Source organism: Aspergillus japonicus (genome assembly GCF_003184785.1).
Source record: "Aspergillus japonicus CBS 114.51 unplaced genomic scaffold BO86scaffold_3, whole genome shotgun sequence".
Lineage (NCBI taxonomy): Eukaryota > Fungi > Ascomycota > Eurotiomycetes > Eurotiales > Aspergillaceae > Aspergillus > Aspergillus japonicus.
In genome coordinates, this window is record NW_020291640.1 from 458,130 (window position 1) to 481,237 (window position 23,108).

At 51.5% G+C, this 23,108-nt stretch overlaps 5 protein-coding genes across 5 annotated transcripts; 4 read left to right on the forward strand and 1 right to left on the reverse strand.

The window, feature by feature from the left end:
• Positions 1-1,703: 1,703 nt before the first annotated feature.
• Positions 1,704-2,511, reverse strand: BO86DRAFT_111938 (uncharacterized protein). Its single transcript, XM_025665938.1, has one exon. The coding sequence runs from the start codon at positions 2,326-2,328 to the stop codon at positions 1,831-1,833; it is 498 nt and encodes a 165-aa protein (XP_025532402.1). The 5' UTR covers positions 2,329-2,511; the 3' UTR covers positions 1,704-1,830.
• A 3,795-nt stretch (positions 2,512-6,306) lies between these two features.
• Positions 6,307-9,181, forward strand: BO86DRAFT_112048 (uncharacterized protein). The gene has a single exon (XM_025665940.1). It carries the CDS (start codon positions 6,561-6,563, stop codon positions 8,922-8,924), a length of 2,364 nt encoding a protein of 787 aa, XP_025532403.1. The 5' UTR covers positions 6,307-6,560; the 3' UTR covers positions 8,925-9,181.
• Positions 9,182-10,339: 1,158 nt separating this feature from the next.
• BO86DRAFT_385352 (thioredoxin family protein) lies at positions 10,340-11,073 on the forward strand. Its single transcript, XM_025671088.1, has 2 exons — positions 10,340-10,483; positions 10,572-11,073. Exons 1-2 carry the CDS (start codon positions 10,449-10,451, stop codon positions 10,867-10,869), a joined length of 333 nt encoding a protein of 110 aa, XP_025532404.1. The 5' UTR covers positions 10,340-10,448; the 3' UTR covers positions 10,870-11,073.
• A 774-nt stretch (positions 11,074-11,847) lies between these two features.
• BO86DRAFT_415279 (synaptic vesicle transporter) lies at positions 11,848-13,596 on the forward strand (the record flags this gene model as incomplete). Its single annotated transcript, XM_025674893.1, has 5 exons — positions 11,848-12,056; positions 12,116-12,501; positions 12,564-12,817; positions 12,932-13,167; positions 13,257-13,596. 5 exons carry the CDS (start codon positions 11,848-11,850, stop codon positions 13,594-13,596), a joined length of 1,425 nt encoding a protein of 474 aa, XP_025532405.1.
• Positions 13,597-18,043: 4,447 nt separating this feature from the next.
• Positions 18,044-20,820, forward strand: BO86DRAFT_112184 (MHYT domain signaling protein). Its single transcript, XM_025665941.1, has 4 exons — positions 18,044-18,451; positions 18,517-19,081; positions 19,133-19,318; positions 19,375-20,820. Exons 1-4 carry the CDS (start codon positions 18,300-18,302, stop codon positions 20,803-20,805), a joined length of 2,334 nt encoding a protein of 777 aa, XP_025532406.1. The 5' UTR covers positions 18,044-18,299; the 3' UTR covers positions 20,806-20,820.
• The last annotated feature ends 2,288 nt before the right edge of the window (positions 20,821-23,108 follow it).

A 23,108-nucleotide genomic window follows, 5' to 3' on the forward strand; every position in this document is an offset into this window, starting at 1 on the left:
AAGCAACCACCCTTCTTATGTTGGTGCCGAACAGCTGCCAGCGCACCATCCAACGTGGTCCCTTACAACCCATTCCGGAAATTTAAGCTTAGCCTGACTCTGGATGCCAATCCATCGCTCGTTAACTCTGGCTATTCGAACAACGAGACTGTCTGCCATATCTAGCCCCGCACGTACCAGGGCTACAGTCCTAATCCACACGTATCATTTTCAGATACTGCATCAATCAGGCAAAAGCGGGCTACCGTACCGATCCTGTGCCGATCATCGGGCAAGTCCAGAATAGACTAGATGTCTGAGGGTTGTTGGGTTGTCTGCGCCCTGCACGACGGGGAAGCCCCCCATACACTATTAAATGAAGTATAACATTTGGCGCTGATTGTGTGGAATGATGGATAGCTCACGTGGCGGGTTTGTGGCTGAGGAGGGAGGCGAATCCTCTCGCTTCCAACGGGGCGAGGAATGATCGGCATCCTAGGTATGAGTACTGTGTATCATTCAGTATGTGTATCTTTTGCAAGTGGCTGAGTACGAAAGTGGGCTTTTTGGGTGGTAAGTCAACCCAGGCATACACATTAACGCTGATGGGTGTTTTGGGGAGAGGCTGTTTTGTTGTTGCCTGTGCTCTGAGCCACTGTAGTCGGGATTCTGTTGAATCGCCACAGTAGATCTCATGTGATTCCAGGTAGTGGGGATTGTTGATCAGCCGTTGGAGGACGGAAGATGAAAGACTTCAAAGTTGATGAGGGGCGTGAATGGACACGCAGTTGGTATTGCACATATACTGCAAGACTAGCGGTTATCAGATTGAGAAGTACCTATATTGTACTGTACTACTCTCAGAGGGTATAGAACAACCAGCCAAACTCTGATACTCGTAGAATCCTAAGGAGAATGAATCACAGTACTCATACGTACTGTACGAAGTGATCTGCAGCTGTAAGTAAGCCTAGCACAATAACCTCTGCCCTACATTTGGGCGCATGCTCGATGATTAGCCCGAGAAGGGGTCCCTGCACAGGGCAGCAAACAACCCCCGATTTCCCTATTCCCTGCGAAGATCAGCCCGTTGAACTGCCGGTCCTGCTGTCCTCCCCTCCTCCCACCCCCTTCTTCCCCAACAACTCCTATCAGTGAAGCAAGGTATACAGTACAGTACAGTCCCCCCACACAGGAAAATAAAATGACATTGAGACCCCATACCTATTCTATAAGCAGGACCCTCGTTTTCACGATGCAGTATGCACGCACATAATTAGACACTTCTTCGCCACACAGTACATATACATCTCAACGGCATGGTCACCGCCAAACCCTTCCCGCATATCGGGCTGCAGCTGGAAGTAACTAACTTGGAGCGTGTTGTCATAGGATACTACTCTCCAGAGACAGATCCCACCCCATGCAACGGCTGGGGGGTGAGCAAGAGGACCAAAGCAAAGAAGGTTGACTGTTCTACACCCGTGCAGTACTGTACCCTTGCCGACCTCTGTAGTACAGAGCTAGCAGATCTGTGATGGAAAGTGAAAGAGGGATGGGCAACAGCAGTTCTGCCCTTTGTATCGGTTTTCTCAACTAGGTATCTCAATTGTAGAAATGGCCCACAGTTTGATTTTAGTGATTGAAAACCAAAAGATAGAATTACTCCGCCTATCATCAACGATGATCGCGCTGGGTGCGAGTGTGACTTTCATTGGTGTAAAGTACAGTACATGAATCGAGATGGAATTCTACTAGCGGCCGAGAGGCAAGTAACTACCAAAGTGTACTGTAACATCGTTCATGGTTCTCGCAAATTGAAATCTATTCATCGCTCATGTAAGTTCCTTTTCAATGGGTACGTGCGGAGTATTTCTCAAAGTGATGGATTACATGCATGAGCCTGGGGGATGAATCAGATTTGATCGCGCGCGCGGACAGAAAGGAAGAGCCCGGCCGGGGGCTTCGCGAAAGAAAAATGCTCGGATAGTACCTTAACAACCGATTGATCAAATAAAAAGCTCCGTACCATGGTCCTGGGAGACTTTCCCGCGTGTCGTTCCTGAATGCTAATTTGGTTTGGCATATTTTTTTTTTTTTTTTTTTTGGTTGTCCCCTTCCCTTCCCCTTCGTGAACAATCCAACAATAAAAATTACCCGACCCAATGAGTGGGGGTTTGTGGCGGATGGAATAATTTCCGACTGTCTCTCCCACGACGAAAGCAATGCAAGGTGGTAAAGTGAAATGTGAGATTGGGAAGAGACCACCGGCACCACCGTGCTGCGCTCCCGTAGTCTAGGGTACACCGTCTCGGCCGGGTTGCAGCGATTCTTTTGTTGTGTTCTCATTCCTCTCTCCAGTCCCTCCCTTCCGTCCGTTCCTTTTCCCCTCTCTTACGGTGGACAAGAAAGATTAGTAAGACGGAATGTCTCACCTGTTCCTTCCTTCGGATTGGGATCTGGCCGGGTCTTTTTTTTGTTCTCTCTGGGGAGGGGAGGGGATGGTAATGTGGTTCAGATGCAGGAACACGGTGATCTACTGTTACTTGTTTGCATTGTCGGAGACTTGGCCCCGGGTGCTCTGGGCGTGGGATCTGTTGGGAATGTATTGAGGGGTACTCCGTACAGGCACTGTAATCTTCTGACAGGATGAATTGTCTTATCACTCTCCATTTCAATTGCTGTTGCTTAGGGGTTGAGGTGAGAGAACTAGTATGAGGAAGGGGGGCTTGTCTAACTGTGTGCACAGTACTCCGTACTCCGTACTTCGTGCTGGACAATCGGCACTGGATAAGATCTCAGCAGAACCTGAGGGAGTGTGGACACGCCGCTCCGATAAGCGGATCCTTCAGGCTTACCGCTGGTCAACCCGCGATTTGACTCGGAGACTTTTTGGCAGCAGAGTGGGCAATTGACTACTCCGTGCTCTAGGCATAAATTGATGACGAGGTGTAGTTATTGAGTATAATCACGGACCGTGGAAGCACAGATTCTAAAGAGTAAAGGGCTTGAATTGAACGGCAGGTGGATATTGATTCCGTCACCAGTCACCAGTTGTGAGCATAGAAATTAAATGAAAAGTCTCTGGGAGTCGTTTATACCTAGCGTCACAGAAGTTTGGCCCTTGCGAAAGGATCGGTGAAGTAAATCGAGTGAGCCACTGACGCAAGTCGACGTTGGTGTTGCCGAGGACTCAATCTAGGGAAAGGTTCTAAGGATGTCAAGGAGGTCAAACGATGGATACTCCTACCTTGATCGGCATTTGATAGACCAATCTATAGCAAAGAGAATGCCTGGTGTTTCTGTAGAATTATACATGTGCTGTAGAGAGTCGGAATAGTGGCTACATCTTGTCCTCTCGCGAGCTGATGTTATAAAAACTCTGGTGTCTGCTCTCGTCACGGTTCCGCACGCTTTGACCACAGCACATTCGACCTGTCAACGATACGCTGTCACGGCCGGCAGGGCGGGATATTAACGACTTTTGGCATCTCCGTAGCAATAAGCAGCCCGAACAGCGGGAAATGAGCTCCCGCGATGGAGATGTTCTTCACTGTACGGGCAGTAGCACTGTCGGGAGAAAGTGTTATGTCCTGAAACACTTCTCGACAAAGAAGTAAACAATAGGGTGGTCTGCATTCAGTGGATATCTGTTTTCGATATGAGGAGGTGCTTTTGCCAACTGTGAGGTCGGCAGCAAATGCACCGCATCTGAGTTGATTCTTATGCATGCCGTCATGTCTGATTTTGATTCTGTATCGGCCGGTATTTCCTTTTTCCAGTGGTTTTATCCCTCGACGGATACCATTAACTCGGCAGCGAGCTAAGAATTAGCGCCGCGATTATGGTTCAGATACCCCCACCATAGGAACCCAACTGCATCGTCATTTGGCCCCTCTGGACGTTCTTCTTTAGCCTTAGAGCACTCTGGGGCTGCGGTTTTGTCACAGGCTCCACCAAGGAGTGGGCGGGAATGATTTTGGGTCTTTACTCGTATGAGTAAGAGTGCGCCCGTTTTACCGTCTTGGGTTTTGCATCACAGCGCTGGTGGTGATGGTGGTGGTCTAGTGATCATCGTGATGCTGGTGATGATGTTGCCCAGCGCCTTACAATCCCGCCCGGCCTGGCTATACAAGGGAGAGTTGCCGCGCGCTCGGATACTCATTCACCATCTGGACAAGATCGAGAAACAGGGTTCAACGTCATTGCATGATTCAGGACCCTTGAGCTACCACGAGCGACGCCCTCGAGTCTCGGTTAAGCTCGAGTCCAGAAGGGGATGGAGTAATAAGCTGCAGCTGCCTTAGCCTTCAGTATGACGAAGGGGTTTTGGGGAGCATATTTGGCTTCAACTGTGGCTCGAGGTAGCTCAATGCAGTTGCCCATAGATTATATGGGCATTTGTTGCATTGCTTTGCTCTGGCACACATCAACCATGTAAATGATTGTGATATGGCCCCCGTTGATCCACCACGATGGGTTCCAACGGCCGAGAAAAGCGCCTTGCCCGCCGCGGCGCCGCCTCTCCTCAAGGACTGTTGTCCGAGCCATGGCCATGATGTAAACTGCTACGTAGGGCAATCTAGAGTTATGTTGTGCAGTAGCTAGATACTAAACAATAAGAAGCATGGACAATGTACAGTACGTTCTATATGTAAATGTATGTAAAATACCCATCTCTGCTTCAGCGGTTTACCTGCCTAGCTTGTCTTCCACATTCTGGACGCCGAGAGAGAGTGGATTGATGTGGAGTACCCGGCAGATACATGACTACGCACTGGGCGGTTACTCTAAGGCAGGTACCAATGAACTTCTTCCACTCCCTTTCCTCGTCAACTCCATTTTGAAGCAATAATAATGAATCGGATTGGGCTTCCATCTGACTCCCTCGACAGTAGTGGATTTTTCTCCACAATTGAAGAGATTTTCCCTCATGATTATCTTTCCTTTTCGAGGTTTTTCCTTTTCTCTGTATTTTTCTTGTTTTCTTTTTTCTTTTTTTTTTCTCATACCGTGGTGGTGATTTTCGTTAGTTCCCGCATGACACATTGCCCACCAGGTATGGAGCACAAGACAGAACGGTCAGAAGGCAGACAAGACGGTTGGAGGTGGCATCTGCATGTAGGTATGTGCTGTACCCAAGAGGAGGAAGAGAAAGAGAACGAGAGAGGGAATAGATTCGGGATGATGCAGGCAAAGTCGAATCAGATCCATCCTATCGATCAATCAATGAATGAATCAATCAATCAATCAATCGAGGGCAGGGGGGAGGGAGGAGGAGGGGAGAGGGCAGAGTCCAATAATACCTGTACCTCAATACCATGCGACTCCATAATCTACCACTGAGTATCATGAACCAGCAGTAACTTACTGGGTACTAGGGAAGTACTCCATACAGCTGTTGTGACGGCCGGCGACGGCCCCAGAGGGCGAGAAAAGTGTGTAACCTTGAACCAACCGAGTACTCCGTAGTTTTCCCCTGGTTCAGAAACGGGCGGCTTGTTTGTCTCGGCCCTCACAGTCCCTCGCCGACTCTCATCGACCATCGTCCTTTTTGGGCTGTTGTCTCTCTGTTCTCTGTCTATTCTCTTCCCCAGTCGGGCTCAAAGCTACGGCTACTGCTGTTGTTGTTGTTGCTGTTGCTGCTGCTGCTGCTGCTTCTTTTTTTTCTTCTTCATCCCCCCCCTTCCTCCTTCTTTCTTCTCCCCTCTTCTTCTTTTTCTCCTTCTCTCCTTTCTTTCCGATTTCCTCGCTTTTTTTTGGACTGCCTTTCTTTCCCTCGCTCTCTTTTAGGATTGCAGTCCTCCTTCCAGATCCCCTTTGGCATCTTTCCCCTCTGACTTTGGGTGATCACGGAGGTCATTTTCCGCCACTCCATGTGGCGTGGCTCCCCCGGGTCTCACTACCAAAGTTAACTACTCTTTACTACGTCAAAAGTCCTGCGAAAGTCCTGCGACTACCATACTTACTTACACTATTGCTACGAAACCGTGACTGCCATCATTTCCTCAATCCTCACTCATCACACCTACCTTTCAGGCCTCCGATCTACCCGCTCGTTCTAAACCAATAGTCACATCCCTTTCACCCCCCTCTCGCTCCACCACCCCTCCCCTCTAAAGCCCCCTCACCCCCCGGGTCTCGACTTCGTACCGCTTTACCTGTATCAAACTATCAAATCCACCGCCTGGGGCATCCTTCTTTAGGTACATCCGCTAGAACGGCCTTGTGCTCCCGGCACTTTCCCCCGTCGCTCTGAATGTCTCGGTTCGCCTCCGCTACCTGTCAATCCCAATCGTGAAATTTCGACTAATTTCCTCTTTATTTCCTCTTTTTCTCTTTCTAAATATTCTTATCCCCCTTCTTCCCCCATCCGCCACATATTTCGTCACCCGCGTTTCGCTTTTGGAGCTCTCCTATTCTTGCGTAAGGCTTCGGCTTCAGACTCCGCTCCGTGGTCGCGTGTCTAGTTCATTCCGTCATTCCTCATGAGTCCAGTCATCCGCTACAACTTCGCCTCCGATTACTTCACTGTCCACCTTGACTCGTGAGCGGGACGGAGTTTCAGTCCATCAGACGCCATGGCGATATGGCCATTTGGTCGGAAGAGCAAGCGGCACACGATCCAGCTCGATGCTCCTGCGGTGTCGGAGGTTCCGCCGCAGGACCCTCGCCACAGCTTCGATGGCAGCAAGCTAGACAGCAAGCCCTCTCGCAAATCCTCGAAACGTCAGAAGAACCGACACATTACGCCCACTGAAGATTTTCCGAGCTCTCTGCACGATGTCCCTCCAGCTATGTCCCACAGCGAGCAACCGGCTTCAATAAGAGGAACCCGGCAACTGTCCTCCCGGCTTGGTCAACAGCAGTCCGATGGCTACACTTCTCACTCCAACACAAGCTATGACCAGCCTACCTTAACTCGATCTGGATCGCTCCTAAAGTCGAAAAGAAGCGTGAGCGGACCAGCAGTCCTGAAGAAGAAACTTAGCAAGCGTAAGGCATACGAGATTGCCAGGGAACGGGAGATCAGATTGATGGCTTCCGCGCCGATTGACATTCCTCGTCGCCCATCCCCGCTCCCTAGTGAGCACTTCTCTGTCGAAACCCGCAAAGGCCTCGGGGCTCCAAGTCGTCGTTCAGACCGCCACTTGTCTGACGTCAGTTTGTCCGTCCGTGACTCAACTGAGTCGTCGTTATCCGACATCTTTGAGTTCTACACGTTCAAGGTCAACACTTTCGCAGCTTGGACTCCCCGCCCGATCATTCGTTATGTGGAAGCTCCCAAGCCTTCCACTGCGAAAAGCCAGAAGTCGCCTGAGACAGTGAGCAAGAAAGACAAGGTGCCACCATTTGCTGCGTCTGACGAAAATGCTCATTCGAATAAGAAGGTAAACGACCTGGCTGATGCTCTGGACGCTGGTGCTCTTCGGGAGTTGTTGGAAAGAGATCGCCGGCGCAGGGAGAGGAAGCAGGCCGAGGATCAAGAGAAATTGCAACGCAAGTTGCACCAAGCCGCTGACCAACAACGGCAGCACCCGTTGGACCAGGCTGCCGATCTCCCCACACCGAAGCATCAGCCTGAAATGGAAGAGGCATCTACGACCCAAAGAGGCCGGCCTGGTGCTGGTAGTCGGGCTACACCGGTTTCTTTCGATGAGGGTGTCACTAGATCTGGAGACACCAAGACTTCCCTGGGTGGTACCCCCCCGTCAGGGTCATGGCTGAGAGGAGTCTCCAAAGATTCTGAGCGACAAGGCTGCGAAACTCCAGAGCGTGCTAATGTCATTGGCAATATTGACGATAGCTCTATCCGTGGACGTAAGGTTGTCCCGCGGCGTAGCTTCGCTCCGTCCACAGAGATGGGAATGTCTCGCAGCAGCCTGACTCCCTCTCATTCACCGTCGAGGCGCGGGGTCTACAGTCCAACTTCTTCGCACCTGTATGGTCTCGGTCGAGAATCAACATCGGATGTCTCAAGGACAATCGACTCTGACCGGCGTCTGTCGGACAATAGCAGTGGTCGTGTGAACACTTTGACCTCAATCTTTCGCCGTGGGAGCTCACGCCTCAAGAGAAGCTACCGAGAACGTTTCCATGAAAGGAGCCCTGAGCCGTCGAACCCGTCGCATGAATCCTTTTTTAAAGTCCAGACACAGTCCTCGTCCGGTCCGGCGCCGTACGTGCCGCCCAAGGCATTCCTTGGCACGGGCACGATCAAGCGCTCCCAATCGAAATTCACGGAACATTTCGGTGACGAACCTCTATCACCACCTGACTCACGTCTCCAGTCCCCTGATATACCAGAAGTGGCTGATGAGTTTGAGAGGGACGATGACAACTCTGATGTTAACATGGTTACTCAGTACCCTATTCCAAGCTCTGCCTCCGATGTCCCGGATTCTCGCAACAACCATCACGACTCGTGGGGAGGCGAAAGCTGGGATGGCAACCCGGATAACGTTCCACTATCTCAGTCTCTAGCGTCGATCGATTCCGAGGGGTCGTGGATGTCAGGGCAATTTCTTCGTCGCATATCTCAGAAGAAAACTAGTAACCCCCTTCGGACTAGTCTCAGTTCATCAAGGAACAAGCTCGAGGAAGGCCACGAGGACTCCCTCAAAGGTGACGAAGTATCACTCAATGAACCCTTCGTGAGATTTGGAGCTGAGCAAGATGAGCCTTCGCGGGTCGGACATGGTGCAGGTGCTCAGCGAGATAGTACCATGACCGTTGACCATACACAAGACCCAGCAGAGGAAACATGGCATGCTCAAGTTGCGAGGCGTCCTGTGCTGGTGAATCCGGCAGTCCGTCCCAAGTCAAACGAGGGCCTGCTCAAAACCATTCTATCTGCCGATGAGGAGTTCAGCCCCATTGAAGAACACTCCGCTGAATTTGAGTTCGACACAAACGAAGAATACGATATAGGGCGCGCCCTCTGAGTGTGTGATTTGTATTGCGTACGAGCGACATGCGTTCACCCGACCCCTTTGACCAATGGGTCACATTTTGACGGCCTTTCCCCCTCTCATGAGACAAAGAAGCACCTAATTCGCGTCGCTCCAGTCTCTATTTATCTAATTTCATGTAATAATTCCCTTCTCCCCTGCTGACCCTAGTCACTCCTTTGGTTCTTCTTTCCTTTGTCGCTCCCTTGACTTCTCTTCTGCGATTCCCTCCTCACATATTGATGGAATTTGCATCTAGTTCTGGTGGCGCTTGAAGTGGCCACGCGCGTTTTTCTTCCTTCGCTGCCCCGTCAAGCCCGGTCTTCGTCCCCGACTTGCTGGCAGGTTTTGTTCTTGCATTTGTTGATACCCCACATCAGCGAGAGTTTGAAGGAGTTTGCCTCGATCGTCGATCAAATGCTGTTATTTGATTCTCGTGCGGATTTATGTCTTCATTAGAGGTGAAGCACTCTCCCGTTTCAGTTCAATGCACATATTGGCGTATACCTAGAATAGTTTCTGTCCTTGTTTGGTGTCAGTCACCCCACAATGATATCTCTTCCCATTTCCAACAATGGCTATTGTTTGATGTCTGCATGAACAGTCGATGTGTCCGTAACTGCTCAATGGGTTGAGTAAAGATACACACTCCTTTTGACCACGACCAAGTAAATTTGCGTAAATTGGTGTATGGGTGTAGTGGTACACTAAGAAGGAGGTCGATTGCTGTTTGTTGGGGCGGCGAGGGGTGCAGTAGTTAGTCAGCAAGCCTAAGGCATGGTTCAGGCACACACCCGGCAGCTTCTGTCCAGACCGTTCGCTATTCATAAGCGACGGAGCACGTCATCCGAATAATACTAATGCACCGGTTTTTGAAACTGTCTTCCAGCCCAACCCTTGTGCTTCCCGAACGGCGAACCAATTGCTTCCAACACCCATTCTATACTATCTATTCACACTATTCATACAATACTATTATATTCTACGGAGTAGATTGATTAGTATTCTGCAAGATGTCGACTGCCAACCTGACAAATGCCTCTAACCTGCTGCGCCTCTCCCGCGGCGTGACATCTTGGTAAGCTGCCTCCCACCTAACTACCTACCTGTGAATCATCTCAAGTTCCCCCTTTCAAATCCCAATCCCTTCTTCCACCGCCTCCGAGAGGCTTCGACCGCGGTGATTAGTCAGAGGCAGCCGCCAGTCCCTCCCATCCTCCCACGGTGCAACGTCATTTGCGCCCACCCATAAAAACTGCGGACTGAGCCCCTCCTTTTCGGCCTCAGCCCCTCTTCACTGGACCATTCCGAGCTAATCTCAATTCTCTTCCTAAACCTTTCTCCAGTCTTAAATCATCCGCTCGCCTGTCTTCTCTCTCCTCCGCTAGATTTTCTACTACTCCATCCTCCACTTTCCTGCGTTCCAACTTCGTCCAGCGCTTCCCTGCCGCGAATCCTCTAAGCCGCCGCTCTTTCTCTCAATCTCACTCCGTCAAATTCAACCCCACACAATCCAACATGTCTGACCACGGCAAGGTTTACGAGATCAAGTCGTGAGTTCCCCCTTTCGCCCCTCAATTGACTCGGAAACTGCCGTCTGCTATGATCGGCTGTGCATCAGTGATACTAACATTCGCATAGCACTGAGGAATTCAGAGAGAAGGTCACCAACTCCCAGGACGCCATTGTTCTCGACTGCTTCGCCACGTGGTGCGGTCCTTGCAAGGCCATCGCCCCCAAGGTCGCCCAGTTCAGCGAACAATACCCCCAGGCCAAGTTCTACTTGATCGACGTCGACGAGCTTTCCGAGGTTGCTGCCGAGCTCGGTGTCCGCGCCATGCCCACCTTCATGCTGTTCAAGGGCGGCGAGAAGGTCAAGGACGTCGTCGGTGCCAACCCCCCCGCTCTTGAGGCCGGTATCAAGGCTCTCCTCGCATAAATTCGTTCGAATGTGTGGCGAAGGATGGTTTTATTTTTCTAGTGTATGAAATGACAAACGTTTGAACAATTTATACTTCCCTGACTGTAGGCTGCTATGGGTGCAGCTGACGAGGCTGGGTATTTTCCATGGCCGGCGATAGGGACGGACTTTAGACGGTTTTCTTGCCTTCGCTCGAATACTACGTGCCTCCTGAATGCCTCAGATTGATCTTACCATTGTAGTAAGAGTGATTGAGAACCAATCTCCACAGATGTCTGGTTCGATGTTGGGTCCTCGTACCGTCCTTGGTAGTTCGCGCTGCATGACTTGCAGAGAGCAGACAGTGCGATTCGTTAAGGTACAGCCACTTAGTTTCAATGAGTATTATTGGAAGAAGAGATGTAAGCAGCTACAACATAAAAGAAAACTGGATCCAAAAAACGAACGGAACTTCCACACATCACCATGTAATGCAACCCGGAGGTAGAGACGCAAACCCGAATCGGGAATAGTGATTCGCCTCCAGCGGCTGCAGGTGCCAGACCTGCCTAACCTTTCTCCACCTACATACATCTGCATCACGCATTCAGGCGATGCGATGGGCTTCTGGGCTGTCGCGCGTCCAATTGTCGCCTTTACAGAACTGTGATGTCAATCGCCATCCTTCCCATTCCAAGGCCTCGACAGAGTTAAAGATGACATCGTCGAACAAAGTATAATATCACCAAGGTCCGGCCAAGTTTTAGCACCCGTATGCATCGGCAACAACCCGCTGTGGACATAAGTATGCTATCTGTTGCAATCTGCTGCCCTTGTTCAGAGTATTCCAGGGGACCCTCTCATTCTTTTACTCGCTCTTCTTGAGATGAGCGTGCAATGGAAAGGTCTATGACTGCAATAGGACGACCATTACTCAAACTGGTCCGATTGTGTACCGAAGTCTTCCGTGGCCTTACAATGCGACAGTTATTTGCTTGGAAACCCCAATGGCCGACTATGTCCAGTGTTGAGAATGGACCGATGACCTGTGCGAGGCCTAGCAGACCAATATCGGGTGGGCTTGAGCCAACAAACACAAGCCACTCTGACGATGATGCCGGGCTTGAGGTCTATTGGGAAACAGGTGATCCCGAGAACCCGCGCAATTGGTCGGCTGCATACAGGAGCTTCATTGTCGGAGCGGTATCCGTGTCAAGTGCCTGCGCGTAAGTAGCCTGATGACGTATCAAATAGTGACTCGGTGGCAATGCTGATTGTCCCCGAGGATATCATATTCCACATCCTATACTCCAGGTATTCTAGGGATCAAAGAATCATTTGACATTTCGTCGGACACCGTTGTGTTGCTCGGCTTGACTACCTATATGCTCGGTCTGGCATTCGGATGTCTTATGTTCGCCTCGTTGTCGGAGCTGTACGGTCGTCGGCCGGTGTACTTGATCACCACCCTCGCTTTCGCCTGCTCGCTGATACCTGTGGCCCTGGCTCGGAATATACACACTATTCTTGTCTGTAGAGCACTTGGAGGATTCTTCGGTAGTGCGACTATTGCGGGCGGTCCGGGGACAATCAACGACGTGACCAGCAGAAGGTACCGGGCGCTGGCGTTCAGTCTCTGGAGTCTTGGGGCGATGACCGGTTCGGTAATTGGTACCAAGTGAAGTGCTGGGGACGGCTTCTGAGTTCGTTCCACAGAACTGACGGAAATGCAGGTCCCACTTTTGGCGGATTTGTCTACCAGTATCTCGGCTGGCGCTGGATCAACTGGATCATACTCTGCTGGGCAGGCATATCAGCTGTGGCTTTGTTCTTGTCCAAGGAGACAAATGAGCCGGCGATACTGCGGGCAAGGGCCCGAAAGCAACAGGAACAGACTGGGGACTTGCGGTGGTGGTGTCGCTATGATAGCCCCAAAGTGGGCTGGGACCTTTTGCGAAGCCATCTGGTAAGACCTATCATCATGGCCGTATGTGAGCCCATCTGGTACGTCTTTGACCTCCCGGCTCTGCCGATGCGTGAGTGTCTCCGGAGTAAGTTTCACTGATCCTTCACTGTCTCCTGCCTAAACAGCTTATTCTAGAACCTCTACGTCGGTGTCATATATGCTACTCTATTTCTGTGCTTCGTCGGCTACCCGATTGCCTTCCAAGAGCATCGCGGCTGGCCACCCGGCATCGCACGACTAGGCTACTGTGGTATCGGCACCGGTGTCGTCCTCGCCGTCCTCAGCGAGCCCATCTTCCTCCGCCGCATCATCGCCAGCCATCCGCGGGACCCCTGCACAGGCCAGATCGCCCTGAGGCCTCCATCTTTGCCGTCTGCCTCGGGGCCATTCTCAGCCCCATGGGGGGATTCTGGTTCTCGTGGACAGCGGTAGCAACAACGACCACTGCCCAATCCAGCAGTGCGCCCACTTACACGCACTGGATCTATTCAATCCTGGCCGGTGTCCCCTTCGGCATGGGCAACACCCTCATCTTCATCTACTCGGCCCATTACCTGGCGGGGAGCTACCCCATCTGCGCCGCCTCGGCGGTGGCGGGAAACGCGATGGTTCGGTACGTCTTTGCGGGTGCGCTCCCGTTGGCGGGCGCCCGGCTGTATGCGAGTTTGGGGATCGCGTGGACGGGCACGCTGCTGGGACTGGTGGAGGTGGCGCTGATCCCGATTCCGATCGTGTTTTATCGATATGGGTGGCGGGTGAGGCGGCGGAGTGCGTTGTTGAGGGAATTGGTGGGAGTGTAAGGGATAGGAGGGTATATAGAGTCGCTGGACACGGCATAGGATGTTGATGACGGCGTCGCATGGTTATCAAGCTGCGCACGGGGAGATGGATCTCCAGTGAATCAGCTAGGTCGACGGCTGGGACGAATCTTCTAGAAGGCGGATCGCCTTGCATGCACATAAGTTATCCCTGCATGCATGCTGCATGCATGTATACATGCACCTTATAACACTAAAAGAACGAATCAGCTCGCAATATGAGTTGACAAGTGATCGGGTTATACTTATATTTGCTTCGTTTTCGTTTCCTGGTCTCCAGTCCCCAGCTCTTCTGCATATTTTATGTAGATTCATCAGGACACTTCCCTCCATACTGAAAGAACACTGCCGTATACTTTGCGGATCCACCCCGAATTGAAGTTCGTTCTATCATAGACAGCTGCAGTCCTACAATCCCAAGCGACCGCAGCGCTGTGTCTTACAATCCCCAATAGTGTATATACTACGTATCTCAATCAGATACCCGACTACCACTTGACTTAATCAACTCGGAATCCCCACTCAACCCCATCGTAGGATTTCCAAGTCGGTGCCAGCCGCCCCGTGGAGAAAATGTACGTACGTACGTGTTGGTCTCTAGATGTTCGGCTACCTGCGTGGACATAGAAGTCCCGGTAACCCCACCAGACACCGGGGATGATATCCGGTTCTTCCGATGGCCCGTTGGGGGTTCGGTGCTTGCCGTTTTGGTTGGTGGGGTTTGGTTTGGATGGATGATGGTGGAGGATAGGGGTCCCACTGCTGTACAGGTGTTTCTCTTGCACGGTTTGGCAGGGTAAGCCTGATGGGGGATTGGGATTGTAGTTTTCACGCGGGTTGAAGGAGGTTGGGGAGGTGGGGGGGGGGTTTGCCCCTTTGTGGTTGAAGTATGCGTGTATGTGTATATGCGTGTATGTGTATATGCGTGTATGTGTATATGCGTGTATGTGTATATGCGTGTATGTGTATATGTGTGTGTGTGGATGGGTGGGTGGGTGAATGGGTGAAGTGTATATATGCGCCGAAAACCGCGTTGTAGCTCTTTTCGAATCTATAAGGTCGGTGGTCGGAGGTCGGAGAAGTACATACCCGGCGATCTTGCTCGGCTACTTATAGATGGAAAGGAGGGGAGGTTTCATATCCTCGTACTCGAGTCAGTCGGGTCGTTCGAGCTGAGTTGTTGTGTCAATGATGGTGACGGTGAGGGTGATGGGGGCTGCTGTGCTCTTTTTGTCTTGTTGGGGCGATCTGGAAACAAAAGCGGGGAATGTTCATCGCATTGTGTCATTTCAGGCGGGTTGTCAACTTCGCTTGGAGCAGAGCAGTGAGCCGCAGAAGATTCTTTTATTTTCCAAGGAGGATATCGATCCCGGGGATTCTGGAAACTGATTTACGATTCCGGCGTGAAGCTCTTGCGGGGCGGGGCCTGGTGCATGCAATATGCAATATGCGGTGGTATATGGCATGATCTGATCTGCCGGACTACTCAGTAGTAGTAGTAGTGGTGGGGGTGGGTCGCGGCTCGCGAGGAAGAGGTATGCGGAATTGATTAATTGAACAAGAGGAAGAAACGGAGATGGGGCCCCGGTGGGTGCGCCGTGGTTTCAGGTTCAGTTCGCATTTCCGTGTTTTGTGGGGAGGGTTCAGCTGGTTGTGCTCTGTTGTTCATTTTTATGTTGGCTGAGAGGGTAAGATGGTGATGGTTTGTTCTTTTGTTTACTCACTGGGGAAGGCACTTCGTGTACTGGACAAGCCGGGTTGCGACTCGGTGAGGAAAGACTAGATTTTAACTTCAATTTCAAGGCACTGCTTGTTGATCCGTAGCCAAGCCACCCCGCCGCAGACAGCTGGTCACTGTTCGTGTCTATTTGTCATGGTTGAGGAATGCTCGAATTTGAGATGTCCTCATACTTCATGGGTGAATCGGGATTGGTTAGTTGATAGCAGATCCTAAGCTGTGAAGCTGGGGACGACCCCTTCACAGCACAGGACTGAATTACTGAGCAGGTTAAGGCACCGAGTCATGATCCCCCAGACCAAGCGCCTCGACGGCACCTTCTCCCGTGCAGATATCAATCCCGAACCTCGACTGCCGAACATGTCTACGAGTCAAGTAAGGCATTATTGCGAAGGGTACTCCCCGCATCAACGAGTGTCTCCCCGAGTCGAGGTCGAATAGTTCATGCGGAACTCAATCGCGATCAATAGCATTGTACAGTACAGCTTCCACAGCTACACCCACGAGTCGACGATAACTTTATTCCTCCAAACTCAGATTCATACATCCACCAAGCCAAAGTCCATCTCTTGTTTACGCCTTCATTATTGAGGTCCCTTCTTCCCAAACTTCAGACTCCAGGAAACTTTGAGTGGCGTCCAGTACCTGACTTGACACGCTAAGCCTCTTCCAGTCTGCCACGAGGTACGAGTACTTTTTATCAATCGCCGGGCGTTATTGTCACCTTGATCGATCATGGGCCGGCCACGGAACCAACCCTGGGATTGGAGGAACCGACAATCCACATTGTGACACACACGTTTTGCCGAATTTTCCCATGATTCCGCCACCGCAGATTTGGAAGGGGGATCGTGGTTCTGGTCACATGGTGGTCGTTGCGTCTAGAACCAAGCCACTAGGGGCAAAAAGAGAGTTTGCGTTCGTCTAAAAGCCTCTTTTGTTCGAATGGAAAGCCCAGGAAAAGCAAGGCAGCGGATCGGATGCTAGGCCCAAAAGTGCCTGGAAACCATCGGAGGACACCCCAATGAGAAGCCAGACCAAAACACTGGCAGGGCGCGAACACAACCATGAACTTCAGTTACCTTGGTTGTTGGTACCGCCCACGGTGAGATTCACCGGATCTAGAGCCGTCCCAGTGCGTTGGCACTAAAAAGAAAAACCTTGCGTGATAAGCTGGCGTTCGGTATCAATGTGCGTAAACGAGCACGTTTCAGAGTCACATAGCGCGAGTCAGTGCAGGGAAGCGAAAATGACAGCAAAGCTTGACTCTTATCGCTTATGCTGGCTGCTGGCTGCCTTCAATAAGCGGATTGAATGAGTGCATCGCTTAAACAGCAAAGAGTCCCAGATTCAATCTCAGTCGGCGGCGGGTTCATCCGCTAGCCAGATCGGGACTAACCTCAGGATCCGTCCGCGATCGAAGGCGCTGGCCGCTAAACTCACTTCAGTTCGAATCTTTTGCTCTGCTCCACTTCACAATTTTTGCTTCACCAAGTTCAGTGGAATTTGTCTCACCTGTGCCGGCACTGCCAGCACGCGCATGATCTCCCAGACTCCCACGCTCCGGAGTGGTTTTACCTCGGTGTCAGTTCCAGTTCCTGCGGATGCGCGCACGACGCACTAATCATCACCAGGGTCCTTGACCTTCTCCCATGTGGTGATTTCCCCGAGGTCTGGTCTCGCTTGTCATCCCACCCAATCTCTCTAGCCTCTTAGCCTAACTAAATACTCGCCGGCGTCATGGATAGCAATGGAGATATGTCCCAATCCGTTTGGTCAATTTCTCCGGCTGTGATCCTTGGAACGTGCTGTCTCTCACCTTTTCGAGACGGATCTCACTAGCCTTCAGCTATCAGGCCTGGCTGACGACAACCAAGGCCTTGGTTTATTGCTGACATCCTTCGGGCCTACATCCCCTCTTCCTGCCAATTGGCAAGGGAGCTACAAACCAGCTTGTGAATTAACAACCAGGATGCTGGCTGCACTTGACTCGCGTCCACCTTGCTTGCCTGTCTGCTCTCTCCCGGTAATGTGGGTAATAGAGCAGATTGTCCCTCGGAGAAGAGCGAGAGCGCAATCTATTCACTGAGCGGCGGCGCCGACCTAAGGTCTCTAGCCCATATCTCCGAGAATTGGCCAGATCGTTCTTCCTGATACGCCAGCGGCCAGCACCTGGACCCAGTTTTGTTAATTAACGTTCAGCTGCTGTGGCTGACTGGGTTTGCAAATGTGTAATCACAGGCCGTGGTTGTTTGACAGGGCTGGATCGTGACTCGCCAACGTCAGTGCCCACTCTCCATCGTTCCTGATCACTGATCACAGGATTTCCGGAACCGATTTACTGCTGCAATCGGACCCAGTCTTGGCTCTGAAAAAAACATTCCCGATGGCCTCTAATCGTGCTCTCCTCCCCAGCAGACATGTTCTTGCTTGTCTTGAATGGCCACCAGAAAAGCGGGACCTCACCCTCGTACTGCTCCGCAGACGCAAATTGAACGTCCATAACCAAGACTCGTAGAAGAGGGGAAATGAATCCATGGCGCTCCGCCGTCGCTAGCCCTCGTCCACTCGCCATGTCCTCGTCTAGCCCTGGCTGAATTCTAATATATTATTTGCCCTTAATTTCAGCATGCCCCGAGATCCTGGTTCCTGGAGGAGTCCGGCCAGACCCGCGAATTGAGTGCGCGGTACAGATATCAGCTCGATCCTTCTGATTGATTATATTACCAAAAGATCTCCCTTGGGGTGAGCAGTCTGGCTTTCCCCATCCCGGGCTTATTCCTCACTCTTTCTTCAATTCTCTCCCCAATGCGCCACCGGATTGCCGCTCGCTTGTAAGATTTTAGGCCTTGACGTCCTCGATGCAGTAACCCAACCTCTATCTTTCTCTCGTGGTTCTTGACCTTCCTGGCGACCTTTGCTCTCGCCAGAGCCCTTTGCTGAGAGGATGTGGCTCATAGACAGGACTCTCCAGGAGTCGATCCCTGTGTCATACCTCGGGGGCTATATCTTTCTTTCATATGTCGTGAGCATGATGGGATGTACGACTACCCTGGAGCTGCTTCACCGGCGAACTTCCAGGGCTGGTCTGTACAATTGGTAAGTGAATAGTCCGACGTCAGGCTCCTCCATGGACTGTTGAACACCTCTGACCACCCAGCTAGGTATCTCCTTCTTACCTCCTCACTCGTTATGGGAGGCATTGGCATCTGGTGTATGCACTTCATTGGGAACCGCGCTATTGTTCTCGGAGACGGAAGCGCCCGCATTCAGATCGTCTACAGCATGACCTTTACCGGTGTCTCTTTCGTTCTTCCGGTTGTTGTTCTACTCGTTGCGTTCTACTCGATCGGTGCCAGCGAGGAAACTAGTTTTATTCGCATTACATTGGGTGGTGTTCTCGCCGGTGGCGCGGTTTGCGCCATGCATTATATCGGTCAGCTGGGTATCAGCAACTACAGATGCTCGTATCAGATCGCCAATGTTGTTGGTGCAGCTATCATTGCCGTTTTTGCTAGCACGACGGCACTGACGGTCTTTTTCCGGTGGAGAGCGACTTGGACGGACAGTTGGTGGAGACGAGGCATCTGTGGCTGTTTCCTGGCCTGTGCTGTCTCGGGCATGCATTGGACTGCGGCCGTCGGCACTTCTTACTGGGAACACGATGACAGTATTCAGCACAGCAGCCAGCTTTCCAGGAGCCAAACTGTTATCATCTGTGCTGTCCTGGTACGTTATCTTGCATTTTGATTGGGGGAGTCTTTATGCTAAGGACTGTAGGCGTGCGCTGCCTGCGGTATCTTGACAGTATGTGCCGTAGCGGCCGGTGGAAGTCGGAGACGGCTGCATACACAAGCGCGGCAGTTGGTATTAAGCGGCGTCTTCTTCGACTCCGAAGGGCGTCTCATGGTGACGCCCCATGCGATGCTTCCTAGTCGCAAGATTGTCGACCGTTACCTCGGCAAGGTATGTCATTCTACTCAGCAAACTGTGATTAGCTGATTCTCACCCGAATTATCTAGACTTTCAACGATGATGATCTAACACGGTCCCATTCGGCTTTCCTGTGGGCGTTTCGAGCCAGCAGAAACTGGAACATTGTCAAGGATGTCGTGCCTTTCATGAGAGCGCGGTTGGAGACGGATGATTACTTCACCAAGGGAGATGGGCTAGACGAGGAGAACGAGCTCCAGACCGACTTCGACGAGCTCTTCAAGCGCCATTTCTGCGTGGCCGCGCAAGACCTTGCTGACGAGTTGCGACAGCCACTCCCGAACCTTGGCATGCTGTACGACGATGTTCTGACAACAAGCGCCCCAGGCTCCTGCTTTGGTAGAGCAATGGGCTACGCTAGACTTGGTGGAAGTAAGGGTCAGATGATGTTCACAGTCCGCCACTTGAATAAGCAAGAATCGAACCGCATGGCCGCCGCCGGTTATCGGTTCACCACGATCGAGAACGTCACCTCTGCGCTGTCCAGCCGTATGCACATTCCCGCCCCGACACTCGGCGTCCATCTCCGCGACATGCGCGACTATGCAACCTCGGGCCACAGTTATTTGCCCGGTGTCCATTTGGTCTCGTTCGTCATGCGGCCCACCATCTACGACCACTTTGAGGTGTTAACCGCCAAGGGAACCGGCAACCCCCTGCCTTCGACGACGTTACCGATCAAGAAGCTCCAGTTTCAACATCTTGATCTGCTATCGCACATGGAGGGATGGACTATATCGACCTGCATGACCTGGCTCCGATCAGCCGCGGCCCAAGCTAACACAGATGCGGACGAGTTTCGGGAACAGCTGATTCACGCGATGACGACCCTCTCGACCACGCTCCCCCCGGATATCAACATGGTTGCCCGTTTCTCGGCTCGGCCGTTGATCGCGCCCTGCCGTACGCCCAACGACACGGACGCCACCCACTGCACCCTCTTATCGTTCTGTGTCGTAGGCAACCTGGACACACAAGTCTCGAACCCGAACTATATCTTCGCGCCGCTGCGCCTCTTCCGCGTCCAGCAGCAACTGAACGAGGCACCGGGCGGCGGCGAGGGGTTTGCGAAGGAACTCGGCAAGGAGCTGTACTACTCTGACACGCGCACCAGCTCGGCGACTGACTCCGAGCTCACCACGCCCTCGGTCAAATCCTCCTCCGTCTTCAAGTTCTGGCCGCGCAAGCAACCGATCACGGTGGTGCAGGAACAGCCGTCGCCGGGTAGCTGGGCGGACATCTCCCCTCTGGGCGATATCATGGTCCGGAAGGAGGTGAAGGTCGACGTGGCGAAGCTGTCCGAGCAGATGCTGAATTCGCCGCGCCATGCGTCCCGCACGACGGTGGTTGCCGGCGACATGGCGTACAGCACGTATGTGGACGAGCTGTATAATCTATGTTATTCGTCGGGGATCCGTTTACGGCCGGATGCTGATCTTCAGGTGGGGATGACCGGCTGAGTTGTGGATGATCTGGTTAAAATTTACTATCAATATTCGAAGGGTGAGAAGACACATGTTGACGACCACACCTTGATGCGACTTGCCTGTGCAGGGCAAGCACGATCAGCCTGAGCGCAGCAGGGAAAGCACCTCCCTGCCTTTTTGGACGGTCTATTCTGGAAGATATTAACTGGGTGACTGGTGCTCGAGACACGCTCCCTGATCCGCCAGACATATCGGCATTTTATCGAAAGCGCGCCATGATCCAACCTGATGTTATTGGTATTGGCGTCTGCCACTTTCCATGAGACACGAGCGTCTCTCACTACATACATAGCATCGGCGATGGTGCGGTGTCGCCATCTTACCCGATTCACTCCTTCTCCCTCCACTATCGGGGATACATTCCTTGACTCCATGTCAAACATGGTTTGCGGATTAGCCCGCCGGTTGTTGCAATCCACCCTCGGAAAAGGGGATTGGCTACTCTTTTCATTTGGAAGACAAGAACTTCATAGAGATAGTATTTAGATGTCCTCTATTGTATAGTACTGTACATCGTGACCGATAGACACATCATCTAATCAAGGCTACACTTCAAGCACTACCTCACCTCTTCACTTTCTCACTATACGTTAAGATAATCTCCCAGGCCAATGCATATACCGTGGTTCATTGATGACACAGACAATGCGCAATACCCGATCTCCCGGTCAACCCCGTATCTCCTGTTCTATTCTCAAGAAGGCACCCATATACTCAAACCGAAACAGAGATACTGAAGAACTAAAATTCCACCTACCCTTGCACCTTCGTCAGCTCTGGATTGCAATGTCACCTCTATGCTATGCTGCATATTCAAGACGACCACCCAAACACTGTTCTCCCCGGCAAACGAAAAAAAAAGGCATTGCCCTTCCGCTGGGTAATGCCCAGAGCACTCACCTAACTAACCTTGCCAACCTATTTCCTGAGCAGGGGAATTTGGAGAAGCTTCAAGCAATGCTAGTCTAATCATTGATTGTTTGAGGAGTACCTACAACTTACTGCAAGGGTTTATCTCTGTTATTGTCATCATGGAAGAAAGGTGGTGAGGTGATGGTACGCTGTACCGAGTCTCCGAGCGAGTCGCACAGCCAACAAGATAAACTTCTTATCACCCCTTCTCCCCTCCCCCCACCGTAAACTCCCAGGGCAAGGGAAGTATACCTTTCCTATCCCGCTTCAGCCATTATTCTCTCGCCCCGGAATAAAACAAAGGCAAGAGAAAACCCGGCACAGCTTCCTTTCTATTCCACATCCAGCAGAAGCACCTTGCCTGAAGGAACCTCGAACCTCGAACCTGAACCTGAAACTGGGGATATCTATATTCTGCGGGGTTTCCCCTCGCGGTGGTGATCAAGTTAGTGGTACTCGTAACTGTGCAGTGTACTGGAACCCGTAAACGGAGCCTTGTGCCTGACCTCATAAGAGGACGATCCAATTCTACTATTTTTTTCCCTGTGAATTTGTTCCTCGGCTATGATCTATGGACAGGATTTATTTGCTAGAAAGATCAAGGGGATTTTTATGGGGATTTTCGGTGGAGAAGGCTTGTTTGTCTATGATCTTGGTCCTCCGTAAGTCAGTGCTCCTCTTAAAGAATTTCAAGCAAGCTGCCAAGCAAGGTAAGGCCACGCAAGCTAGAAAGCAAGCGATTCTTGGATTTCATTTATCATGCATTATGCAATGTTGTTCTTCTTATTCTTCTCACAAGTATATGCAAGTTCCGTCATCCTTGTGTGGATCAAGGGAATATCAAGTATAAGAAAAACGCCGGGGCTGAAAACGCCTGATGCTAGAGGCCAAGACGGTGATATTATGTTCATGTCGGGTCACACTGCAGGAAGAGGCAGCGCATGTGTCAAGGCTGGCGGAGGTGATGTATCGAATCATTGTAGTATAGTGGTATCATAAATAGTTCAAAAAGTCGGACTTCTTCCGAAGATCTTGTCTGGTATGAGGTAGAAAAAAGATGTGGAGGAGGATGGTGAATAGAACCATGAACAAGGTCTAGTCGCGTCGCTAGTAACATGCACGAAGCAGTCATATGCAGATATGCAGATATGCAGCAGGGTATGAAGAAGAAGAAAAAGTAAGCAAGGGCCCAACGCTCTAAAAGGCCCTAAACACCCAACGCGCTTGATAATGCAATAGCCAGAAAATGGTGCCATGTATCGAGAAAGTAAATTGGTGGTCGTTAGCTTCGTATGCGTGAGTGGTGACACTCTGCTAATTTTGAACAGGGTTTGACGACTGGTATGAGGTGCGTGTGGTTGATC

Coding starts and splice junctions, on each gene's coding strand:
- BO86DRAFT_385352 (XM_025671088.1), top strand. CDS start 10,449: ATGTCTGACCACGGCAAGGTTTACGAGATCAAGTC. Junction 10,484..10,571: donor AAGGTTTACGAGATCAAGTC/GTGAGTTCCCCC, acceptor ACATTCGCATAG/CACTGAGGAATTCAGAGAGA.
- BO86DRAFT_112048 (XM_025665940.1), top strand. CDS start 6,561: ATGGCGATATGGCCATTTGGTCGGAAGAGCAAGCGGCACACGATCCAG.
- BO86DRAFT_112184 (XM_025665941.1), top strand. CDS start 18,300: ATGTGGCTCATAGACAGGACTCTCCAGGAGTCGATCCCTGTGTCATAC. Junction 18,452..18,516: donor AGGGCTGGTCTGTACAATTG/GTAAGTGAATAG, acceptor CCACCCAGCTAG/GTATCTCCTTCTTACCTCCT. Junction 19,082..19,132: donor TTATCATCTGTGCTGTCCTG/GTACGTTATCTT, acceptor TAAGGACTGTAG/GCGTGCGCTGCCTGCGGTAT.
- BO86DRAFT_111938 (XM_025665938.1), bottom strand. CDS start 2,328: ATGAGAACACAACAAAAGAATCGCTGCAACCCGGCCGAGACGGTGTAC.